The 26,104-nt window shown below is 38.7% G+C and overlaps 1 protein-coding gene across 18 annotated transcripts in view; it reads right to left on the reverse strand.

Moving 5' to 3' along the window:
* tutl (immunoglobulin superfamily member turtle) overlaps positions 1–26,104 on the reverse strand; it is a 171,210-nt gene that overhangs the window by 33,085 nt on the left and 112,021 nt on the right. For 7 of the 18 annotated variants that reach the window (XM_087361314.1, XM_087361316.1, XM_022074543.2 and 4 more), the window contains 8 exons: positions 23,188–23,416; positions 16,622–16,897; positions 14,080–14,172; positions 8,909–9,196; positions 7,092–7,282; positions 5,178–5,396; positions 4,680–4,951; positions 3,004–3,176 (listed from right to left, as the gene is read on the reverse strand). In XM_087361314.1, coding sequence (XP_087217440.1) covers positions 3,004–3,176; positions 4,680–4,951; positions 5,178–5,396; positions 7,092–7,282; positions 8,909–9,196; positions 14,080–14,172; positions 16,622–16,897; positions 23,188–23,416 — 1,741 coding nt within the window. Of the gene's footprint in view, positions 1–115; positions 173–3,003; positions 3,177–4,679; positions 4,952–5,177; positions 5,397–7,091; positions 7,283–8,908; positions 9,197–11,248; positions 12,496–14,079; positions 14,173–16,621; positions 16,898–19,816; positions 20,046–23,187; positions 23,417–25,230; positions 25,840–25,879; positions 26,053–26,104 lie in introns of those variants that run through there. The other 11 variants (XM_022074542.2, XM_022074538.2, XM_022074549.2 and 8 more) reach the window with 9 other exon arrangements.

A 26,104-nucleotide genomic window follows, 5' to 3' on the forward strand; every position in this document is an offset into this window, starting at 1 on the left:
GTAGACCAAAAGACCTCAAAGCCATTATGAAACTGTGTTTAATAAATAACTGATGGCTCCATGAAACCAAGAGACGACAAACTACAAAACCGCCTGCCAATGAAGAAGCTCTTACCGTCCACTGGTGGTAATTCTGGTTGGCCACCCCGAGACGAGAAAGGTGTACTTACATCTGTGCATGTGGAAATCAAAGAAAGATCAGACCAACCCAGAGAAAGGAAAGCTGACCGCAAGATGTCTTCACAGGAAATATGTTTATGCTCACTGCACCGTCCTGGACCGTATGAATGACATATGTCACACTTCATTCTAACTCTTTATAACCCATAAAGCTTCAAGAGGCCTTCATTCATGAGTTTCAAAATATGAAACTGTTACATTTCTGATTCTGATTCCTATCGAGTCACATTCTAGTAACACTTCTAGCATGACTGTCTTTCACCTTTAATAACACAAGAGTAAAAGCAATTTTGAGATTTCGGATTCTGGGATACTGTGCCATGTGGTCTCGTAGAAGTTGAACAATGTTTATGAGGTGCTGACTGTCTCCATTGCCAGGGTAATAATGATGGTGGAATCAAGTACCTCTGAAATGTCAGTCAACTTCTGTGAGAGCAAGTAGCACAATATCCCATGGGGTTACCATCTTCAAAATACAAAGCTGGAATTTGTTCTCTTAATTATCATTAATATGAGATAAATCATACTGCCTCCATATTCAGGATGGAAGGGGTCTCTTAAAGAAAAAAGGGCAATAAGTTCCTACAAAATGCAGGTAACCGAGTCTACAAAGCATCACGGCCCATAAGAAAACAATCTACAATTCTAGCAACAGTCTCTTAACCTCGTAAAAACATTTTAAGATTCTTGGAGCGTTAGCTATTATAAACAGTACATCACACAGCACAAAACAGAAACAGTTCAAATTCTGGATCTTAAAAAGGAGGTCAGCAACGCTACAGCCACCAATATGCACAAATTTTGCAAGAAACAAGAAAACAAAACACATTACTAAAGAGATTAGAATGAAGCAGGAAGGTATTGTTTAGCGCATAAAAACACATTTGCAGTGCACGGATTTCTCTCAGCGAAGATGCCGTATTACAGCTATAACATATACTTGGCACGGGACAAACGACCCCATTCAGTAAACAGTACTTGTAAATATGGAGCACAACACGTGTTTCTCTATTATAATGATGTTTCATGTCTTCCAACTGGTTTATTAATAAACTGTAATCAACATTTCTAACAATTTAGCTTCGTTTCATGCCTTCGTTCAATAAAGATTTCCTACTTTGCTTTTGACAATTTCTGCTATTGTAACTTGACGAAAGGATATCGGAAGAATGCCGATGCACAGGAAGTGTCCGCGTCGCATGCACTGCGATGGTATACATAGTTACCATGAAGCATCTTGAGGCAGTAAGATCTCAATGTTAATATACACACTACAGAATTCTATTTAATACCTTGAGGCACATTAGTTATTCAAGCACAGGAATTAGAAACGCGAATTAGAAACAAGCCTGTGTTTGCGCAGTAACGCACTTCAAAATCTTGAGCTACACATCCAGTACACAGCAAAAGAAACCAGATGGCACTGCAGAAAATTTCAAGCCACTTCTTAAGAAAGAAAAAAAGAGCAGCCACGTTAGCTCAGTCAAAAATTACACTAAAAGAGATTCAATTCCACAAAGACATTTAAAATATCTCTCATTAACCTTTGGAAGTATTTTGCTCTGTTCACAATTAAGTAAAGACACCTCATTTTTTTTAGTTGATAAATTAGGGAACAAAATCTTACCTTACGTTCGGTAAATATAGCACGTTACGAAGATTCAAACTTCAAGCTTTGACCAGTTGGAACAAATTATATGGCTTTTTGGCAGGGATTTAGTATTTACCAAAATATAAACTGTTGGCTGCCCTATTTTATAATCTTTTTACAAATTTAAGACACCTGAATATCATAAACAATAACACACCATGCTTAGTGCTCGGTATGTCACAAACGATGATCTGCTCCAACGCTTCAAAAACAAAGATTAACAGAGAAAATGGCGCACAACTCAATGATAGCGCAAAGAAGAATCATGTCCATTTTAATGTAGGTATTGGTGTATAAAAACCATAGATTAATGTATTTAGTTTGGATATTTCTCCAACTATACAGAACAAGCTACTGAACCCAAACACATTTATAAGATATTTGAAATTGTTCTGAGAACTTGTTTAGGGTAATTCCAATTTTGAAAACTATTCCTCACAGCTCTGCTACCCTCAACAGATCACACAAATATATTAATGTAGTAAAAACTCATGCCAACAAAGGTACTCAGATAAATATCCAACTGAGTCTGAATGTGTTAATGGCAGCCGAGTTATACATTCCTTTCACTCTTAGACATAAATTCATTTCATCAAGACATTTTCACACCAGTTAACACTTTCCACTCCTATATCCATCTTCTTTGTTAACTATAGAATTTTGGTCCAAACTCATTTTGTGGGTTTTTATTTCTTAAACTCAAAGAACTCTTCATCTAATTTACCAGCGTTACTATCATCATCTTCCAACCTTCCAACCATCAAGTGTTGGAGCAGAACATAAATTTACAACAGAATTCTCAGACGGCTAGCCACCAACATAAACTGACATGGTAGTCGGTTTGATACCGACACACAGTTGTATCAATTCAAGGCGACTTCCACTAATATACTACGATGATTTCCATTGATGAATGAAAGTTTTTGAACGGCAAACTTCAATTTATTCACGTAGTAACACGTGAAAAACTTAATGAAATTGTATTTCCAGTTGAACTGAACACAGGAACTAATGGAATGAAAAATGTTGTTGAATCAACCTCAATGTGGGACTGAAAAGTGTTCATATTTCAATAACCTAAATATGAATAAGACACGAATTTAAGAACCACATATTAAAAGCTAAAATTAATATACTTAATACAATTTATAGCACGTGGTGCAAAAACTTACCGAGCGTTCGGACAGTGATAACTTTACTGAGCATACCATCTCCAAGAGCATTCTTTCCCACTACCTGAAACTCGTACGTGGTACCCGATGACAGCCTGTTAATCGTAACCTGAGTGCTGCCAGAGGGTGTCACCGGAATAGTGGACCAGTCTGACACACCACCTTCCCTGTACCTGAAATAACAAGAGACAAAAGGTTGAACACGAGTTGGAGTACGCACACTTTCCAAATGCGCTCTTTGTGTAGCTTCTGCATACCTTATTTGCTCTGATGTCTATTATTGCAGATAAAAGAAAAATACAGATGAAAATGCACCGCCATCAGAGACCTTCACCTTCAAAGTGGGTCCAACAAATATTCACACTTGTTTCACAATTCTTCCCAGTGGCGAAAGAACGACTCAGAAGCTTTTTTAAAGACACCAAATTATTATAAACATCACAGCTGCCAAAAGTTCTAGAGAATAGAAGAAGACTTCAAGGAAGCAATATCTGGTTAAGTAACAAAACTGTCTCACTTGTGAAATATTACGCTTAAGCCAATAATTTCTGCACAAGAAAGTTTAAGCACGCAGCTAAATTTACACACTACAGGGATATTTCAACATTTGTAAACCATCACGAAGGATGAAGGTGCAAAACACCTGAAGGTGGCGACTGACTTGTAACATTTACTTGTAATGTAACATTCGCGGCGAGCATGTTACATTACACCACAACTGGTGAGGCGTATCGAATGCTCGTTTTGAACGCTCGGCTCGACTGTGCTCATGTGTGCTCCATTCATTTCATTCAATATGTCGGACGTGGAGGTTGTGTTATCTTTGTTTCATTTAAAACGCTACTCTTATCTAAAGAACTCGTGAATGCTCGTTACGACGCCGCTCGACTGACTGACTGACTTGTAATGTAACACTCAAAGGGATTCGCGAAAAAACCGACAACACGATGGAGCGCCCGCGAGCGTGAGCGGCTCGCATCGAGCGGCTCCGTTCGCTGTCTTCACTTGTGTAATGCTCGATTTGTAACACGTTACATTACAGGCAAATGTTACAAGTCAGTCGCCACCTTAAGATGTGTTAAGAAGTTCTCATCAGTTTCTGCACATTCAAGCAAACCTGAATCCATAGACATTTAGTTTTCATTCTGCTTCTGTCAACAGTCTTGGAACAAATTTGAATGAAACGCACTTCGTCCAAAAATGTTCTACGATAACCTGACACAAGTCATACGAAATTCAAACCTCTTCATCCGGTTGATGAATACTCAACCTTGTCATTTCGCAATAATCATGCACTTAACATGCAAACTTCTTTCATTCAGGACGCTTACCACGTCTGACAGACATTCATCCCTCTTTACAATGACTGAACCACTCCAGAACTCATGCCCAGTTCACCGCCTCATCACCAAAAGCTATTTTCATCAACTGATAAGTTTCAATCACTGTCTTTACAATCTTCTACAAAAATTTGAAGCCCATACATTGTTCTCTATTCTCAGACGTCGTTAAACTGATACGAGACAAAGACGCATTGACTACGAATTGACTGAGCAATGAAATGAGTTGTAGGCACATAACTGAGCAGTGAGATTTACCTGAGACGCAAACTTGTCTCAATACTTTCTAGGCAAACCTCAGGTAAAACAGGATGTAAGAACATGGACAACGCTCACCAGATGGTGTAGTCCTGCTTGTAGTCAGGTCCCCCACTGTAACCAGGCAACCACTGCAGCGTGACAGCAGTCTCACTGGCATTTGCAGACACGTTATATGGCGCGTGAGGTTGCGTGCCCTCGACAACAAGCTGCGTCGCGGTGACAATCGTTGCCACCTCATTGGATGCCACACACTGGTAGAATCCGAAGTCTGTTCTTCGAAGGCCTTCAATTGTTATGTTACCACCGTTCACTCGGGCACGATTTCGTTGAAGAGGGGAACCATCCCTCTGTTAGGAAATTAAGGGAAGAAGCATAAAACTCTGGGTGGAGAAAGAAGCAATGCATACAGAATTTTAATGTGGATACTTCTTGCAGAGACATAATTACTCACTCATTTATTAATATGACTTGAAATTGAAACTTCATTTTATTCAAATATGTTACCCGCAATCTAAACAATGCTTCCATATCCGTACGCAAGTCTGGACACAGAGTGAAACACGAACTCCTTACCCGCTGCCACTGAATGGTTGGTTTTTGGGTGCCTTCAGTCTCTTGAGCATCACAGTGCATTTCTACTGTCTCCCCCACTTTGCGCTGATACATACTATCTGGCTCAATAGTGAATACTGGTGGTTTGCGGACTAGGACTTCCATCGGGCCAGATGAACCCTGAGTTCCCTGGGCGTTGTATGGCGTGCACGTGTACCGGCCTTCGTGGTTCTGGTTCACCTGAAAATGAAAACAGCCTCAATCAGAATGCCTTCACTTTTAATGCCACATAGTTTCCATCTAATATTAATGGAATGTTGGCAATATGACCACGTGTTCATTCACTCATTCATTTATTTATCAATTCATTCATTCGTTCATGAGTAACTTGCAAGAAAGCTCTGACCACACACCATACCAATATTAGTGTCACATTAGACAGCGGTTGCATTTCTATATGGGAGGTAACCTGCTCTTCAACTAACTCCAAATTTTGAAAAGCAGTGTACAGATGTCAGTTGATACAAATAAATTGATACAATACGATACCAGAAGGAATTATTTAATATCAATATGAACTTAGCATCATGATATATAGCATAACATTCTGGTAACATAAAATTACTTGTATAAGTCCAAAAGAAATGAAACACCATAAACCCATCTAAAATCTGGGGAGATAGTTCAGATAGTTTTTTATAATACTGGTAACCAGTCACAAGTCTACAGAGTGTCGCAACCCAAATGGTCACAATCCACACATGCAGTGCCGTGAAAACCTAAATTTTCATACAACATTAAGAGTTACTAAAAACCATCAACGAGAGGCAAAGATATTGGAAACAACAACACGTGTAACAACAGCGGAGGGTGATGCAAGATGGACACAAAGTAACTTCAGCTGATGTCTCACAGCAACTAATGAAGACAGAAAATCACCGCTTTGCAAATTTCATGGCAGTCGCCAGAAACACTGCTCCAAAAGCACTCCCCTGTAACTGGTATCTGAGAAACAACCATAAGCCAGATCCTCAAAGCTGCCAGACAAAGACTAGTGCTGACCTTTGCCTGAAGGTGGTCCACAATATCATTCTCAAAAAGGAACAGAAACTGACAATGAACATTTACAAGTCTCAATAAAATCCTCTTCGGCGACAAGCTGCGTCAAAATGGAACCGTAGCCAATTGTTTCATAGACTGAAATGCTCCTATTTTGACACAGCTTGTTGCCCGAGAGGATTTTACTGCGTTTTGTCACCACGAAAGCCTCGAGTCATATATTTATAACTCTGTTTCCTTAACTTTTGTAATCCGTGAGCCAATTCAGCCGACCACGCGTCACAACCAGCACGCGACTCAACCATCGACCTTCAGCGTGCATGTGTCATTGCTAACACAAGATCCTGTTCAACATGTGCTGCACCAGCATACCATTAGACTGTTAATACCAGAGTTAAGTTGTGCTTGCAGGCCAGTAGTTTTTTATTTGTAGTGTTCTGTCTGACGACAGGTCCATATGAACAGGATCCTTCCATCATTTTCTCTTCTCGGACTGGGACCTGTTCATATACGTTCTTGGCAGATGATCCAGAAGTGGTTTGCCATTGCCTTCTTCTGTGTGTAAATGGAGTAATTGTTGGGATGCCACGGAGGAAAACTCCGTGTTGCCTAGACCACGGCCTTGCCCAACACAAGTTATAAATTCGGGCACCGCCGGGAATCTAACCCGAGACCCCAGGATTACAAGGCCAGCGTTCTAACCGCTAGACCACCGTGGCACAAAAAGGCCAGTAGTACAGGGACTTAAATCCTCTGTTCCGATACGATAAACTTTATACTACAAACTGTGATACGAAAAACCGTAATTTTCATTACATATAAATACTATTAGCTACCAAAGTGTGTAAGTTATTGAACAAACCACAATCAACTCACCCGAGTAAAGAGTAGAGAGCCATTATTCATTATTACAATCTCTTTGGTCTGGTATGGCTCAAGGAGGCGTTTGTCTTTGGTCCAAGTGACATACTGAAGTGGAGGGTTTGCTTTAATGTAGCACTGCACTACGCCAGCAAGACGGAAAGGCAGAAACTGCACCGAGGGGGTGAAGGTCACCTTCGCAGGGTCTGTGAATACCACATAAATGTGAGGTAAAACCAATAAACACAACTACAAACAAGAAGTTACAACGAAAAAGTCATGATAACTTTTTTTTTCCTTTACATACTTCTGTATGTATAAACAGGCTTGCGGAAGCTTTTAAATTAACAGAATTTCTGGGAAGAACTTCCAGTGTCTACTTCACCTTAAATGTTATGCATTATAAATAACAGATATAACCTCAAAGTTCTGCATTATAGCTATATTTGTAAATGTACAATGCTTCTGACATGTCACCATACCAAATATCACAATCCATAATACAATCAAAAATTAGTTATTGTCAACAAAAATTAAAACTAAATGAAGATTTTTCATGACGTGTTATTATTTTACATTCTACAAAAAAAAATAATCCCTTAACAAAATTTGCATATTACAACATACTTTCTTTTTAAATAATCTGATTTAACCTAAAATATCTAGCTCCATTCATTGCATGCTGATGTACTTTGCAACTTGTAATTTTACACAGCAGTCAAATTGCTGCTACTGACGAGAAATTAAGCAAAATATGCAAAGGTGAGATGACTTGAAGATATCCGTCTTCTGGGTTGTTGCGCTGTGTAGTCTGGTCGATGTTAACCAACGTTTCAGAGGTCATACTGCCTCCGTCATCAGGGCGATGAGTATGAAGATTTCTGTCTTCTGGGTTGTTGCGCTGTGTAGTCTGGTCGATGTTAACCAACGTTTCAGAGGTCATACTGCCTCCGTCATCAGGGCGATGAGTATGAAGATTTCTGTCTTCTGGGTTGTTGCGCTGTGTAGTCTGGTCGATGTTAACCAACGTTTCAGAGGTCATACTGCCTCCGTCATCGACCAGACTACACAGCGCAATAACCCAGAAGACGGATATCTTCATACTCACCGCTGTGAGAACCTCAAGTCTTACGTGAGATGACTTCTAGTGGCATAATGTTCAACACAAATTTCATAAATCTTTCGTTGATAAGTTCAAGACCCTGTAGACAATGGCCTACCTTAATACTCCCTCTCCTTAAAAAAATAAGGGAAAATTACTTAAGGTTGTCCTGCTCAGTGATACATAAGACATATTTATTTATTCATTCATTATTTATTTAATGGTACTGTCAGTAGCTTACACCACATAGCTTAAAATGGTGAGATGATTAATGAATAAAGAATTAAAAAGGACATGGAAGGAAGTAGACATGTAATAATTTAAGGTTTTATCACAGCATTTGCCTGCAGGAACAGACAAAAACCAAGAGGAACCTCAGTAAGCACGACCGTCCTCAGGCCGGGTACACAGGAGACAGACAAGCCATGATATGCAAAAGCGTGGCAGGGGGATAGATTTATGTGAGAAAACAAACACTTGGAAGAACGAGACAAAGGTAGGAAAATAATATTAAAATGGATCTGATGTGAAATGGCTGAAGGACCAAATCCAGGAGCAGTGCAGAATTTTCACATTCTGTTACCAGAGATTAAACTATACGTTTCTGAAACTTACTAATTTGTAACAGAGTACATGACAGGAAATAATTGGTAGCAAATCGTCAATGTTTTCTTCGTTACTGACCGCAGTGTGGGCCAAAAGTCACAACAAACATTGCCTACGCACTTACACTCAACGTTGAGGTAAGCTGCAGCAGACTGGGGCTCCCCAATGCCATTGGTGACCTCACAGAGGTACTGCCCCGAGTCATCTGCACTCACAGGGTTCACAATGAGGGATCCATCACGACGGATCGTGACGCGCGTCTCCAGCGCCGCAACCTCCTTCACAGGAACCCCCTCACGGTACCACTTGACAGTGACGTTGCCTGGCAACGCCTTGGCTTCACATGAGAATTGTACCTTCTCCCCCTCCAACTTCGACTGGTTGGTTGGCGGGACCATGATGACAGCTCCACCTGCAAAGACACGTGTTCAGCCATAGAGAGGGAGGGCTGAAAGTTTCAAATGTTTTGTCAAGGCAGACCTCAAATGACAATAAATCCACACACAAATAATTGCTACCGCCTGAGAAGGAGAGACAAAATTTGCAGAATTCATTCACACTACATTCATGAGAATGTTAATTCTCGATGGAATACTAATTTCACACTTGTCACCATGATTATGCTGGAGTTCATACACTGAGGAGTATTTTAAATACACAAATTTCTGGAAACTTGTTACATATATATGGTTTAAGAAAACAGAAAAGAAGTAACCCATCTGTGAAAAATTTACGGACGATATCATAGCCGAAGAGAGACAGGCCATGTAGACAAAAAACATGTGGCTGAAACAGCACAGAATTTGTTTACAACTTGGGAAGCATGGAGAAGCAGCTTTCCAATTGGTCAACGCTTAGCCGAGAAACAACGCCTTCAAAGTACGACAGACTCTTACACATGGCATAACTTGCTACAGAATTGCCACAACATATGTGTACTTAAATAAACTGACCAAGGAGTGGGTTGCCCCAAAACAAATGTTACGAATTAAAATAATGCAGGATACAAAAAACAAAACTTAAAATCTTTATTCTTATTAGTACGTGTTTGTTGAGTCTGTGATACGTGCTTCTCGTAATACTCTCCATGCCGCATTAAACGATCATGAATTTACATTTTATACACAGAAAAACCAAAGAAATGTCTAAACAGGATTAGGGGTTTTCACAGGGGTGGGTCCGAAGATAGCTGTCTTCTGGGTTATTGCACCGTGTAGAAGTTTACTGACGTTTCCAAGGTCCTTGCAGCCTCCATCATCATTTTGATGACTCATCATCCTGATGATAGACACAGTTAGAACCTCTGAAACGTCCATAAAATTCTACCAGACTACACGGTGCAACAACCCAGAAGACAGCCATCTTCAAATATCTAAGCCTTTCAAACCTTTGTTCATGTTTGTTAATAGAATATCGTCCTGTTGAGAAATAATTTTCATATAACATCTGGTTTCTGACAGCATGCACAAAAGCTTATCTTTGATCCTTTTCAACGTCTCTCCTGCCATTTCAAAGTCAGCGCAATGTTGCCAAGACACCGCAGCATTTACTCTAATACATGCTGTAGGGTCAGTGCTTTATGCATTTGACATCTATTATAGAGCTATTACAAATGAAGTACACACTTGTAACATTTCTTTTACACAAATTGTTTTACTAATTTGTAGCTTAGATGCGTCATGTTTGTGTTGAACTAAGTATGTATTTATTATTCCAGTCTATACACAAACGTTATTTTAAAATGTTGTTGTTAAAATAACTCTATAACATTTGTAATATAAATATCACAATAAGTTATACTAAGTTATAATTGTAATTATAGTGCTTTTCATCGTATTACGATGTTACATTATTCGGCGCTTATTATTAACGACATGTTTCGATGCTATTATTGCATCATCTTCAGGTTTTATCGTTTTTTTTATCTTTTAAAACTATTATATATTACAATGCAACTATTTATTGATTTATAGTAATTAGTAATTAGACGTTAATTTCACAGAAAATGAACATCTGACTATTGACATACAGAACATTACGAAGAATGAAAAATCTACAAATGGAAATCTACAAAACAAATCAATAAATAGTTGCATTGTAATATATAATAGTTTTAAAAGATAAAAAAAACGATAAAACCTGAAGATGATGCAATAATAGCATCGAAACATGTCGTTAATAATAAGCGCCGAATAATGTAACATCGTAATACGATGAAAAGCGCTATAATTACAATTATAACTTAGTATAACTTATTGTGATATTTATATTACAAATGTTATAGAGTTGTTTTAACAACAACATTTTAAAATAACGTTTGTGTATAGACTGGAATAATAAATACATACTGTTTTACTAATGTTGCATCAATACAAAATGAAAGTAACTTGTAACATTCCGGTTTCAAAGTTGGCATTTTCAAAAACATGTAAAGTCACACACACACACACACACACACACACACATTTCCTGGAAGGCTGACTGTCTGTGGAAACCCTAAATCATAACCCTCAAGATTCATTGACTGGTAACCCTGGTAATCTTCCTGTGTGGTTATGTTAGAACTCCACAGTTCAGCTTGATGTCCTGAAACACTGAATATTCAAAGCCACTGCATCAGTCAAAGGTTGGCATCATTTTGCTCATAACCTCAATGTTACCAAAATCACCAACAGAACTCATAAAGTGTATCTATGGGTCAAAGAGTTAATTTGGTTCCACTGATACTAATAAAAGTCCTGTTTGGCATTTAGTTTGTTCAAAATAAATCTATAGATTTATATACTTCATTTGTAACAGTCTTGTATTTTTGTAACCAGGAATTAATGGCGTTTTTGTTGAACTTTGAACTTTCATTTATTCATGACCACCAGCAATAAAAAAAAGATGTCAAAAAGCAGGAACATCATTTCCACCGCAACACAGCGCAGACAACTGTTCTGACATTATAACACTGAAAGGGTTAAAGAATAGTATTGGTAATGAATGACAGTTCAGTTACAATCACAAAAGATGGCTATAGTTTACCCATCATATTCCAGCAATGAATTTATTAGCCCATTCACTCAATATGGTTTATGGTTTATTAAATCTGACACAATCAAAATATCAGAACACTTAATGAATCATCAGTAAGCCTAAATCAGTCATGATCCCATATTAACCAAACTAGCTATATTTTGTGGCCAGTGCTCGGAAATCTGCAGAGCTAATCACGCCGGTTACGTATTCCAAAGTTTGGTTTATGACTCTTTCGTGGTTTACTTAACACTTAAAATGCCTAGGTTATGAGTCAGTGAAGGAGGAAGAAAGTGGATTATTTTAAGAAAATAAAAGGAATCCCAAAATGTAGGTGGAAAAACTGAGGAAAATGTTAATCTGAGTCGTGATAACCAGCATTTGGACCAAGACTTGAATTCAGAGCCTCCTGAACATCAAGTAAAAGCGTCCATCATGAGCTGCAACATTCCGTAAAATGCGGTGGCAGCGTGTGTTACTGTTTCACCTGAGGTTCACAGAGTTTAATTTACTGAAGTTTTGTGAACAGAAGAAATTTACAGCATCTAATGGGAGGATCACTGCCAATGATGAAATGAAAGGAGAGTTGCCATGGCCGATTTTAAGAATACTATGCCAGAAATTTCTTTGAAGGGCTTAGAAGAACGCTCAGTAAAGAGACTAATTAACTAACTAACTAGATGGCTTAGGGAACCCAAAGGTTTATTACCGAATTAACCAAAGCCCTCCACCGGACCCTGTCCTGGGGCAACAAAATCCAGTCTCCTTCAACTCCTATCTCCCATAGATCCCGCCTGAGATTATCCTCCCATCTACGTCTAGGTCTCCCCAGCGACCTCTTCCCTTCAGGTTTCCCAACCAATACCTGGTGCACACCTCTTGTCCCATCCATGCGCGCTACATGCCCCGCCCATCTCATTCTTCTCGACTTACTCACCCTGACAATATTGGGGGAGGAGTACAGATTTTTAAGCTCGTCATTATGCAGTTTTCTCCATGCCCCATCGTCTTCTCTCCTAGGCCCAAATATTCTCCTCAACACCCGATTCTCAAACACCTGCAATCTGTGTTCCTCCCTCTGAGTGAAAGACCATGTTTCGCACCCATACAAAACAACAGTAAAGATATACAGCTTCTAAATTTAAAAGAAAGAAAGAGGCAACAATGAAGATGGCTGTCTTCTGGGTTGTTGCGCCGTGTAGTCTGGTAGAAGTTTGCCAACATTTCAGAGGTCTTTGCTGTCCCCATCAGCTTACTCATCACCCCGATGATGGAGTCAGCAAGGACCTCTGAAATGTTGGCAAACTTCTACCAGACTACATGGCGCAACAACCCAGAATACATCCATCTTCAGACTCGCCGCTGTGAAAACTTCAAACCCTGCAGAGGCAGCAATGATGATGATGATGATGATGATGATGATGATGAAGATGTGAGCTCAGAGGCCATGTTTGGTGGGTCCCTGGCACGACAACATGGCACGTATTCAGGTTGCAGATGGAGGAACAGCCTCCAGTTATGGAGGTTAGCTCAGAGCTTCTTCCATAATAAGTTTTATGTAAATCAATCTTATGGTTCAGCAGTTAATGGCAACACAAAGATATGTGAGCTTTTTGTTTATTACACTGGCTAAACTTCTGACGAAAATCAATATAAAAGTGTTAAAAAACATTTTAAAGTGACTGACCAATTCCTGCAGCAGAACATTTTAATTCATTTAAACTTCCGGTTTTATAAAAAAAAATTTAATGCAGCAAATTCTTACTTTGCCTTTCTTTCACATCACTTACGGTATTATGACGCAGTGAAGGATGCGATGGGCAAGGCAATGACTGAAAGATACAGACTGAACATAATACTTGAGATCGAAACATAAATCTTGAATCAATTTCTGGGACACATACTGTGAAAATATAAACTAAAACATGATACAGAGGAGCTGACAACTCTCAATGACGACCCTGGAACCCAGAGATAATCATTGACAGGTAAAGTCTAAACATCCTGGAGTCACGGCAGGAAACACAGTTTCAGGTGGAGAGCGGAGGATAGGACAAGGGGTTGAACCCATAAAATGCTAACCTGAATATGGGGTTCAGTGTGCAGCTCACTGAAAAGGGGTACAGTAATTGTACATGAGGTCCCCACTGATGCAAGACCCAAGTACTGACACCATATTAAGTGAACGGGCAAAGAACCTGCAGTGAGAGTTCTTATGCAAAGCGCTCATGCTTACAATGAGGTGGTACCTGTGGCATGCCACACCAATGTACTTACCGATCTTATCACCTGCCTTTACACCAGAGTCAGCATTAGGCCCCATGGGTTGTTGTTCGTTTTGGAAGAGGGGCGAGAGACGCGGAGGGACAACTTACGGCATGTAAGTATATCAAGAGAATTAGAGAGTCAAAGTCATCAATCTGTGAGCGACGCCAATTATTGCAAGGTGGAACGATTATAACACAAGGGTTACAGCAATGTTGACATTAAATGTGTTACCACTAAAACCTAACCAACACAAATGTTTAGGCAAACATCTTCAGGCACGCCAACCTCTCACTGTGAGTCATCCGCATTTTCTGGACATATCGTCGGTCGATTATGAGATTCTAGATGGTACTTCTAGGTAACAAGCACATTTCATCATGTGTCACAACTTTCAAAAGCATCATAATTCCCAGCTCTGAATTTTAAAGCTCAAATAACGCAGTATTATTTATTTTAAAATTATGATCATGTGGCTACTGCTCTTTAATCAGAACAAAATTATCAGACGAAAAAAGACAAGGATGGTTTGTTAGATAGCACATCCAAGTTTGTGAAGACTCAACTTCTTACTCCCTGGTCGAGTTGAAGGTCTGTAGATTTTAACCGAATTTTTATAATAACATTAGAACATATTACTAATTTAAATGATGTTAAAAAATAGCATTTATAGGTTTGCCATCTCCCTGTTGCTTCTTGCAGTTCATTTTAACCATTCATCAAATCTGGACAAAATGCCCTCAACAAAAGTTAGTACCCACGCAAAAAATTAAAAAGAACAAAAGTTTCATTCTACAGTTATAATTAATAATGAGGTAAACAATTTTTTTGCGTATTACTTTTTTAATATAACCTATTTCTGCCCCCCCCTTTTTTTCAGAAACTTAAGTAAGATATTAATTTTAATTTTTTGGGACAAGCAAAGATGACTGTGTCGCTGCTATCCATTCAGATCCATTTGTCATCCATCTTGGGACTAATTTCACTGACATAAAGCAAAAACTGGTGATCAAGGCTGGTCACAAAATCAAATCATAGGGACGTTGGCATAAAAATTCACATCATCTGGTAGTCTGCAAGTTAAGTACAAATTATCTGGTCTCCAGCGCATGGTAGTTCATGACTTGTTTATGAATATCATCAACAAATATGTTGAAAACAATTATTATTATCATCTACAGATTCAGTTATCACTTCAAGTCATTTGTCACAAAACTTTCATTGTGCCACTTGTAGTCTATTTGTCTTATTGACTCAGTCTTCAAAACGAAGAGCTGACATGTTCTAGAAACAGATCGTGTTTCAGAGTAATTTGACTGTCCTTAACTGTCCATTTTTGCAAATGAGGGATGGGCATTCAGTGACGATATCTTTGCAAAAGGGTTGGGTACAATTCAGAGCCAAATATGAAAAAAGGTCACATCTACAATAATTCCTTGCAAGCACTTTCTAAATTATATTTTTAAATGAGTCCCCCCCCACCTGATAAGAGACAGGACAATCATCTATATTTAGTATATGTCAGTGAAAAGAAATATTATGTAAGCTGATGAAAATCAAGTCATTGACATAAACCTTATAAAAATGTACCTCAGAATCTTCGCGCTGCAGTTGGATTTAAACTGGAAACTGTGATTATAAGCTGAATCAGAAGTTTTACATTTCATCTTCTCAAATATTATCATGACTCTAGTTCTAGAGTTAGTCACACAGTTTATTTAGTCTGCATATCATTATATTTCCTTCTTTAATAATGCACTAAGGTTTTAACATACATTCAACAGCCTTAGGCCATTATTTATTGAAAACAAAAACACATTATTTAGCCATAAAACTGCCACAAACAAATTTCCTCTACTAAACCAGGTGTTCACATTTGTTGAAATATTCTGACAAAAAACTAAAATATATGCACAAAATAAATAATTCATGTTATTATATCAAAACAGAGGAATGTAGCATTTGAAGTTTGGAAGTCATGTATATAAAAACTCCGTAAGTGTGATAAAAAAAGAGATTTTTTTGAGGTTGGTTTTGTCTTCATCTTCAGGTACATCCCATCTGACAAAGGATTCCAGATTTCATCAGAGGGCATTTTGTGAATGTTTACATTGTATGAACACTCAACAGGTCAGCATAAAATGCAAGACAGAAGCTGCACATACAGTTCTGTGCAGCTGTGTAGCTTACGCTGCTAGACAATGAGACAGTGTCCAAAGTTTGCCACTGGTGCTCCTTGGTCAGACAGGATACAATATTAAAAAGTCACGGATATCTTTCTTAAAGGCAATGGACAATGTTCAAAAGAATTACTTCCATCACAACACCAAACCAAAGTCACAAGCCTCTAGAACAGAAGCATATTTGTTACCAACAAGGGAGAGCAGATCTCTAATACTCTGATAGTACAATGGATACTTTCTGCAGAGGTTGGCATCTCTGAATTCTCTCTACCCTTATTTTTGATCAACTACCCTGGGGCAATAAATATGTTACATGGGAGCTATTTTAAGTCATTAGAAAAACTACGTCAGATAACGTAAACTGAACTCACCAGCAATGATCACCCGAGCAGTATGGCTGATCTGCCCTTCGCCATTTCTGGCGATACATGTGTAATCGCCGATATCCTCGTGCCGAATGTTAGAGATGCGCAGCTCTGTGCCATCATTAAAAATGCCAATTGTGACTGAAGGCTCCACGGGGTTTGCATCTTTATACCACAAGATTTCGGGTGGTGGCGTGCCTTCAGCTTGGCAATTTAGAATTATGGCATCACCCAAGTTCACGTAGATTACGTCTTCAGGTGTGACACTAAAGCGTGGAGGTGCTGTAATAAACAAAGTATTTAAGGAACAACTGTAAAGAATGATGACTACAAATTCGAATTGCTCACATGCTGCCATCTGCTGTAAAACATGTACAGAATTTGTGTTTCAGTTACACTCACTAAACCCATCATAAACTAACCTCACTTTCACAGCAGCCATAGATGTCTTTGGTAAAATGTGTGAAAACATAACTGAATAAAATATTACATACAAGTAAGTAACTCGTCACCATATCATAAAAATGTATGAAGTTGTTCTCACCTGAAAATAATAAATACACAGCACAAAGTCAGTAAATACAGCATGAAGTTACAAAATCAGAAAAGACATTCCTTCTACAGGAAGAGAATCAGCCTTCTGGACACAAAGATATTACAGACACAGATTTTAATAAAATTAGACATAACTTATATCTCTGGTACTGTACTAAATTTGGCTAAGTCAGCCAAGTGACTGTATTTTAAACTAACCTAACCTAACTTACCGATTTTTTCCCTTCTAATTACAGTAAATACACGTGCACTAATATAAAAACATCTCAAAATATAAACACCATAATGTATTAACATATATAACTCAATTTTAATCTTAAAACGTGGATAAACTACTTCCTGAATTTATAAACATAAAAATTACATCACATTCTTTTAAGTGTCACTGTTATGAGAATTGTGAACCTAAAGTTCAGTTCTGCAAGTCTCTACCCATTCATTACAGTATAATTTATTAAAAATGCAGTAGAATGTCTCAAAAATTAATACACAAGTTAATAAGGATAGCATACACATTTAAAGGAAGACATTTAATGTGACATATCCAACAGACAACATTAGCGTCTAAAAGAAATAACTGAGGAATGTGTGATGGCAGACAGAAAGTTCGTGGGCATGGTGAAGCTTGGTTCAAGCCCAATGGCGTCATGTGTACTGCTACCCCTCAAGAATCAAAACATTCTAGGTGCATCATGTCGTTTTTATAGGAAACAGTGTATATAAGCCTTCCAACATAGAGCAAAGGCTTGGACTGAAGTTATTCTAGGGGGTAAATGATGCATTTGCTCCTGATAGAAATATCTCAGTTCTCTCGAAAAGTGGAATCATGTGGTGAAGATGTCAGCATGGTAAAACATCTCCAAATTTTGAAGATGTTACATTTCCAGAAAGAAGAGAAAATGTATTTAAAGCCACTTGAGGACAATCTAACTAACGCACGGCTGCAGAAACTTGTCACTGCAGTCAAGAGACTACCTAGACGATCATGGATAATGAAAATCTACAATAGTGACCCAATGACATAAACCATTTCTTCTCCACATACCAAATATAATGTACGTCTGTAATACGGCATATATATTTTTGTCTTTAATAATGTGTATACGCTTTTTGAGAGAGCAGTAATGAAGCTGACGGCACGTAACAGTTTCTTCAACAAGACTCGTCACGTAAGATATGAGTTTTCACAGCGGTGACTCCGAAGATGGCTGTCTTCTGGGTTATTGCTCTGTGTACTGTGGTAGAAGTTTACATAGGTTTCAGAGGTCCTTGCTGCCTCCATCATCATCATCATGATGGAGGTACAAGGACCTCTGAAGTGTTGGTAAAATTCTATCAGACTACACGATGCAATAACCCAGAAGATATATGATTTGAAGCTTTCGTGGCGACGTAACTCAATAAAATCTTCTCGGGCGATCAGCCGTTTCAAATGGTTAAACAATAAAACTGACGTTTCAGGGACTGTCTCTGTCCCCAACATCTGATGATTATTAACCCAGAAGATCTTAAGACTTATGACTTTGCATAAAGGAATATTAAACATTGAATTGTGAGTTATGTCTTCATTAATGAGAACAAAATGCAGCTGTTCCAGTTCAGTTCTTTGAGGTAAGGGTTTCAATGTAAGTGGGAAATTTCTTAAGCAGTTGAGCAACTGGTAACTTCTCAAGAGTCAGCCAGATTATTCCAGAAGATGCTCTCTGCCTCCAACTGTTTCACTTTTAATTCACATTAATAGATGACACTACAGCAACTTGAAGACAGACTCTGACCTGTGGGCACTAGAAACGCCATGCAGTTATTACATGAATGCAACCCACCGACCTTCTTGAAACTGCCTCAGCCATATGGTAATGCAAACATGGTTGCCAGGTCATGCAGAATGCTACTTAAAGAGGTCACAGGTAATTTCAACTTACAGTTATGCAAAAAAAAAAAAAAAATAGTATTTAGTGTACATAAACAATGTTAGATATTTTAAGGTAAAAGCCGAGGCCAATTCTATGTGTAAGAATTAAAGATAAGTACAGTGGTTTTATAGTAACATATCAAGTAGCATTTATTTTTAAATCATTAGTGAACGTACGTAAAATACACTACAGTCAGATCAGAGGCAGGTCTGGAATACACTATAGTACACAGGCATGCTTAATACAAACCTCGACATACCAAAGTTTAAACGTAGGTCTACATAAATTTAGGAATGCACCGACATCACTTACCATATCCTAATTGTCCAAACAGAGACCAAGACCATAACAGAATAAAAGTAAACTTCATCCAAGATTTTGTCACAGACAAATTCTGCTTGCTTCGGCACTGGAGAAAAACTGGAATTGTTTCAGTCTGTCTTCAATACAGTCTCTTTGTTGCATATAAAGAACTCTTACTTCATCTCTCAATTTCATAATAATAATAATAATAATAATAAAATAAAGACCAAGCGTTCCTGTACGATGCTGTCTAAACACTCGAGAAGAGGAGACAATTAACCAAGTCTGAGGGCCAAAGGCAGGTGGGAAAGTTTCAGAAAAGAAGTACAAGTTTTTGACAGAATAATTAAACAGCTACACACACGGAGGCAGGTGCACGGGGGGGGGGGGGGGGGGGGGGGGGAGCACAACTGCCATCAAGAATACTCACCATGAACAGCCAAGTGGAACCAGGTACCATTCTTTTGGGGTGGCGACCTATTGAGGAACACCACTTTACATTCGTACCACCCCTGGTCCGACTCACGGATGTTGGTCAGGTTGAGGGAAGCGAGACCATAGGGGGAGTCGAGCGACACTCTGGACACGCGTCCCTCGTACCCCTCACCGCTATGTGTGGGGTATGTGTCGTACCAGATGTATATTGGGATCTCCAAGCCCTACAGAGATCATCACCGGGACCGAACCGTAGTCCCAGGATGAGACATGTGAACACACAGCATAAATAACACAACCATGGCCTGTGTGAGACATCTCCTGATCACTTAGGGTCTTCTTCAGGTTTCACAACTGTTGTGTGTTACAGAACGTTGTTTCTGAGCTTCCAAATTTGGAACTTTATATCACTGCATTGTAAGAAGTATAAAGTACATAAGACAGTCACTTCTGTACATTTCATTTGTAAAGACATTCTGCCTCATCACATGATTTTACATGTACGTCCAGCGAGTAAAAAGAAACTTGTATTGCTTGACTAAGGAAGACATATATCTTAAAGTCATGTTTGCTGTAAACTGAGAGGCTGGATCGGAAGACTCTACAACCATTTTCAATTTTGTATGTAAATGTCTGCTGTATTTTTATGATGCGAAAACACATTAATGAAAATGGCTATAATTATAAACTGTTACAAAAGTTGTTCTATTTAAAACAAATAATAGCACAGGCTGTCTAGTTGATTAAAACAAAACTGGAAATTTTTTTATTTGAAATAAGGCATAATGATTATTTCAGTATCACACCAAAGGATACCAACACTTCCAGTATATAAGAATGCCATATATTATAAACAGCAAAGAAATAAGACGCCTAACAAAATATTCCTAAAGTCGTAAAATTAATCTGACTGACTGAAGCAAAGCCGTCATCTTCAAGTGACCCCCTCCCTCCCTCAGTTCTTGAAGTATAAATACATACATGATGCAAATGTCTAACTTGAACAGGTTCCATTTCATATCAAGACAAAAAAATCCAAACCTCTGACTTGTTTAAATGCAAAAAGTGTTTCTATACAAATTCAAAATCAGAAATAATCCCTTGCACTTTTTATACTAATTGCTCGATTTTCAAACTATGATACTCGCTCGCTTTAAGAGTGATGGAAAGTTCACAGATTCTCAAAGTCTAACTCACAGATCCAGCTGGTGGAATCAGCTGGAAATGTCCACCACTAACGTAATTAAAACAAATGCAAATGTATGACTTGGGCTTACTAGAGGTATGGAAATGTCTCTACGCATTCATTATAGAGTGAGGTAAGTGTACGTATGGGGGAAAATATGGAGCACCAAGCTATGAAGAGGGGGAGTTTCAGTTTCCCAAACATCAGAATAAGCTGCGTGAGGCCTCAGGATAGATAATAAAAAAAGTCTCGCATCGAGGCACTAAATTAGAAACGGGTGCCGGAGCTCAGCACCAGAATAACGTGGTATCCTCTGTAGGTTTCTGCATTGAAGAATGGTCCCACTTCCACTTGGATGTTTAATGGGAGCAAAACATAAATGGTGATTACTAGCGACAAGACATCGACATGTTGAAATCTGCATGCCTATTGCAAACCACAAGATGCAACGATCGTTTTTAAAAGAACATTTAAGAAAATTGTTGAGCTTTTGGCTTCAGGACTCCTCAGCGTATCAGAAAATTACAATTCTGCTTTTTAGTCATGGTTGGTAACACGTGTACTGCACATATGTAGATCAGGGCTCTTTCCTAAAATCAAAGTTTTACGCCAAACTCCAGCCACAAAAACAGGAGGATGAGGACATGTTCTGCTACTCTGCCATAAAAACCATCAGCATGCTGGGAACTGAAGTAAGAAACACAGATATGCTTGAGACTTCATACCTGAACATAACGTCAAGAAAAAAACTACTTTAATTTAACGATTTTTATAAATTTCTCTTATAAAGCAGTTAGTGGCTATTTCTTTATTTGGTTACTCAACATTGCAGTTAGGCGACTGCACTTCCACTTAATATTCAGGAGATCCTGTGTTCAAATACTAGCCTGGCTTTCCTGACTGATGCCTGACATAGTTTTCCTCGTAGGATTTGAGGTTTTCACAACCCAGAAGACAGCAATCTTCATAGTTTTCCTCATTCCCTCCACAAAAATGTGGGGAATACTACCTAAAATCAGGCTATGATGGTTTCCTTCCACATCCTTCCCAATCATTAATCATCCTAACATTCAGTGATATACAGTCTGATCTACCAAAAGTGTCATTAAATAAATGACAGATAACTGTAATCAAATGATTTGTTTATGAAATTAGAATGTATTTACATTCTGCAGATCTTCAAGGCACTAAGCCACTAATTCAGAACTTAATCTTAAGTCAGATGTTTCAGCTTCTACACACCAATCTTATTTTATATGAATAGCATATTACACACAGCGAAGAAATTATGACAACAAAATGTTATCTTAGTAAACAGTTCCAACATTTAAGAATATTCAATTAAATCAAATGTTTCTACAGAGAAGAAGTGAGATAAGGGACAATCCTTTAAATTCTGATTTAAATATTACTGAATAGGTTGATTCCTGTGTAGTACACACACGCCTCTCTGAAATCTAGGTTAGGTTTGACATTTGGCATGTGGAGGAAACATTTAAGTCTGAGAGTTTTGGAACGTGAAACTTTTCCATGTAGTCCACAGCATTATTAAACCATAAATAAATTATAAGCTTCCAGCCCCACGTTCACTTAACCTAATATGAGGTCAAAAAAAAATACAGAACGAGTCTGTTGAGTCACTCTTAAATCTGTAGCCTCTCTTCCAAAGTCAGCAATTGCCGACCGTGTTAAGACTTTCAGAAATAAAGTAAGGGGTCCTGACGGACTTCATTTTGCATAACAATCTTCATGTTGAGCGGTTAAACAATCTGTTATTAATTTCTGCTACCACACTCCTGATACTCTGTTAATCCACATTCTCATTTCCATGACGACAGTTAGTATCATAACATACGTTCCAATGTGCACAAGCTGGGTGACAGTGCGTATGTATTTTTGTCACTGTTGGCATGCATTTTACACGTACGTGCACATGAAGTGAGGTTGTGCACATACAAAGTTACACTCCAGGAAGATTCACCTGAAATAAACTCAGGCATTTTCAAAGCAAACTCTGCTTTGAAATTAATATCAAAATTTCAGCACGACTGAATATGTTACTGTATGTAAAACATGCAAATGTGTAAATACATCCTATCCAAAGCGCAAAGCTAGACCTGCAGGCTGCAAGCTTAAGTATGTATCTGCATACAACGTAACCACCATTATATGGTACTCACCGTGAACATCCAAGTGGAACCAAGTACCATTTACGACACCTGGCGACCTATTGAGGAACACCACTTTACACACGTACCACCCCTGGTCTGACTCACGGATGTTAGTCAGGTTGAGGGAAGCGAGACCATAGGGGGAGTCGAGCAACACTCTGGACACGCGCCCCTCGTACCCCTCACCGCTATGTGTGGGGTAACTGTCATACCAGATGTAGACCGGGATCTCCGAACCCTACAGAGATCATCACCGGGACAGACGCGAATAGCGCGGCCAGTCCCAGGACAAGACAAGTCAAATATATCACACAAAACACAACCAAAAATTCTGTCTTTAAGTGACCTCATCAACATGCCTCAATGTTCAGAACTAATGCAGGAGAAACTGTAGAAGTAGCAACAAGAGGACATTCCATGCCCCAACTAGTGTCCAGACACATCAGTGTTGAATGAACAAAGCAATGTAGTGATCTGGTTTCGTGGTGGGGGAAGGATAACTCACATTACTAGCATAAGCTTGTACCATAGCACCCTCTTGTGCTATCGTAAAATTATGATTCCACTGTACCATCGCCCAACACACGCCTCAAGCAGTGACTGCTGTGAAGTGCTGTAATACAATAAACACTGGTAAAGTTACATACTGAGTGACAGTATAGCAGAATCATAATCGACTAGTACTAGTCAACAAGTACTTCGCCTTTGTTCCTTGTAGCAAATCCAAGCAGCAGATTAAAAGTTAAAGTAGCCAGGTAGTACCAAAAACATAAAGTGGTCTTCCCCTATAAGTTCCATACCGCGGAATGGTACTCACTTCCACCTCAACTTCCTTCAATGGTGATTTGCTAGGGATGGAACTTAAATGCATACAAAACAAAGTATTCAAATAATCATGCATTTATATTCCAAATGCGGAAATTAATGTACACTTCAATACGCAAGAAAGTCCATGTATGTAAAATCATGCCTTACTAACACAGGTAATAATTACAACCACTTTCCATCCTACATGTATTAACGACAATCAAGAAGCAGCAATCAGCTTTGTAATGCCTGAAGAACGTCACAAAATTCATCCCCACTTTCAATATATTCCTCCCAACTATCCATTGTCCACACAAATAGATCCTGATACATCGCTTGTCACAAGTAGTTCTTTCACACAGAAACATTTATTATTAATTATTAATCTGGATTGCAAATCCTGACAATTTTATGCATGAATCTAACACATTCCAATGTGAATGCTTCTGACATTCTTAGGTCAAAATTCATGGACAAAACAAGATTCATCCAGTCTTATGACATCACAATAAACACGAGCCTCCATACATAATTTTTGTGTACTCATTTCAGCGCAGAAGTCGCCTGCCCCCACTTCGATGAACGGCCACTACACTAAAATGCAACAAATTCTGACCTCCTTCTACCACTTTGCCTCTGACCACCATTAGTTTTCTACCTTCTGTCTTCTAATTTGATACGCAGTATTCGTTCAACGGAATTGAAATCTACGTGTACTTACAAGTAATTCTCACTTTTTATCTACTCCTGACTCTCAATTAATACTGACAACCCAAAAATATTATGGCCTAGCAGTCAATAATATATGTTAGTATTTTTGAAACAGACGCGAATATACTAGTGTGTCTTTCTGACCACCCAGCCCCTTCTCACCCTCCAACACAATTAAAGGTGACTTCATTCTTCTACCACGCAACTTTCCCAGAGTCTGTTCTTCTGCTTCATATTTTGTGCATTTTCCCAATGCCTCACGTGCATTTGTTTAGACGACAAGTCTGAAGCGAAGGCCAAAGCAACGATTCCAGGACGACCAAAACGTCTGGTAAAATCCGTATCAAAAATTGACTTGACTGTAACTGAATCTTGGTTGAAGTTTACTTCAAATTTATGACAATTTTCTAAAATAACAAAAGTGTCCACATGCAACAATGAAGTCTGTTTAAAAAAGTCCACCAAAATACGCCCTACAAATGCTAGGATGAGAAGTACCCGCATCCCTAGTAATCACCATTAAGCAGTACTCACCATGAACATCCAAGTGGAACCAGGTACCATTCCTGGAGCCAGGGTTCCTATTGAGGAACACCACTTTACATTCGTACCACCCCTGGTCCGACTCGCGGATGTTGGTCAGGTTGAGGGAAGCAAGACCATAGGGGGAGTCAGGCGAAACTCTGGACACGCGCCCCTCGTACCCCTCGCCGCTATGTGTGGGGTAACTGTCATACCAGATGTAGATCGGGATCTCCAAACCCTACAGAGATCATCACCGGGATGGGCGCAATTTGCAGAACCAGTCCCAGGATGATACAAGTCAAATATATCACACAAAACACAAAGTTTACCACCTTCATATCTCAACAGTCACTGTGTTGATTTAAAATGTAAAGTCCTGGAAAGTACAAACAATATACTACAGAAAAATCAACCAACAACGTAAAAAGTTGCTGACAACATTCGAGTGAAATCTGTAATGGTCATTCTACAAGAAAAAGATACAAATTGCTTTTAAAATATCAAAATATTACAAATATTGCATATGACTCCAGAGAAAATAACATAAATGTTAAAAAAAAACCATTGCTAGAAATTTGTTACTTGATTATGCATTAATGTTGCAACAATTAAGAGAAATGTGTATATTTTAGAGAAATTCTACAAGCCCAGTGCTTACTATAAGCCACTAAATACGCTGTTGCACCTAGTTATACAAGCACTGTTCATAACAGAAGGCGTAATATTTATACTCGGTGATAAAGCGACCAACGAATATGGACAGCAAAGATATTCTACGTGGAGAGGTTAAACAGCGGAATGATCTGAAGGTAATAAAAATGATTGATTTTGTTTTCCAGCACATGGAACCAATTTGAAGTTCTCAGAGCACTGGAAACGATGA

The sequence above is a fragment of the Zootermopsis nevadensis genome, unplaced genomic scaffold (assembly GCF_977971745.1).
Source record: "Zootermopsis nevadensis isolate Lab colony 2312 unplaced genomic scaffold, Znev_1.0 Znev_ptg000057l, whole genome shotgun sequence".
NCBI classification, from domain to species: domain Eukaryota; kingdom Metazoa; phylum Arthropoda; class Insecta; order Blattodea; family Termopsidae; genus Zootermopsis; species Zootermopsis nevadensis.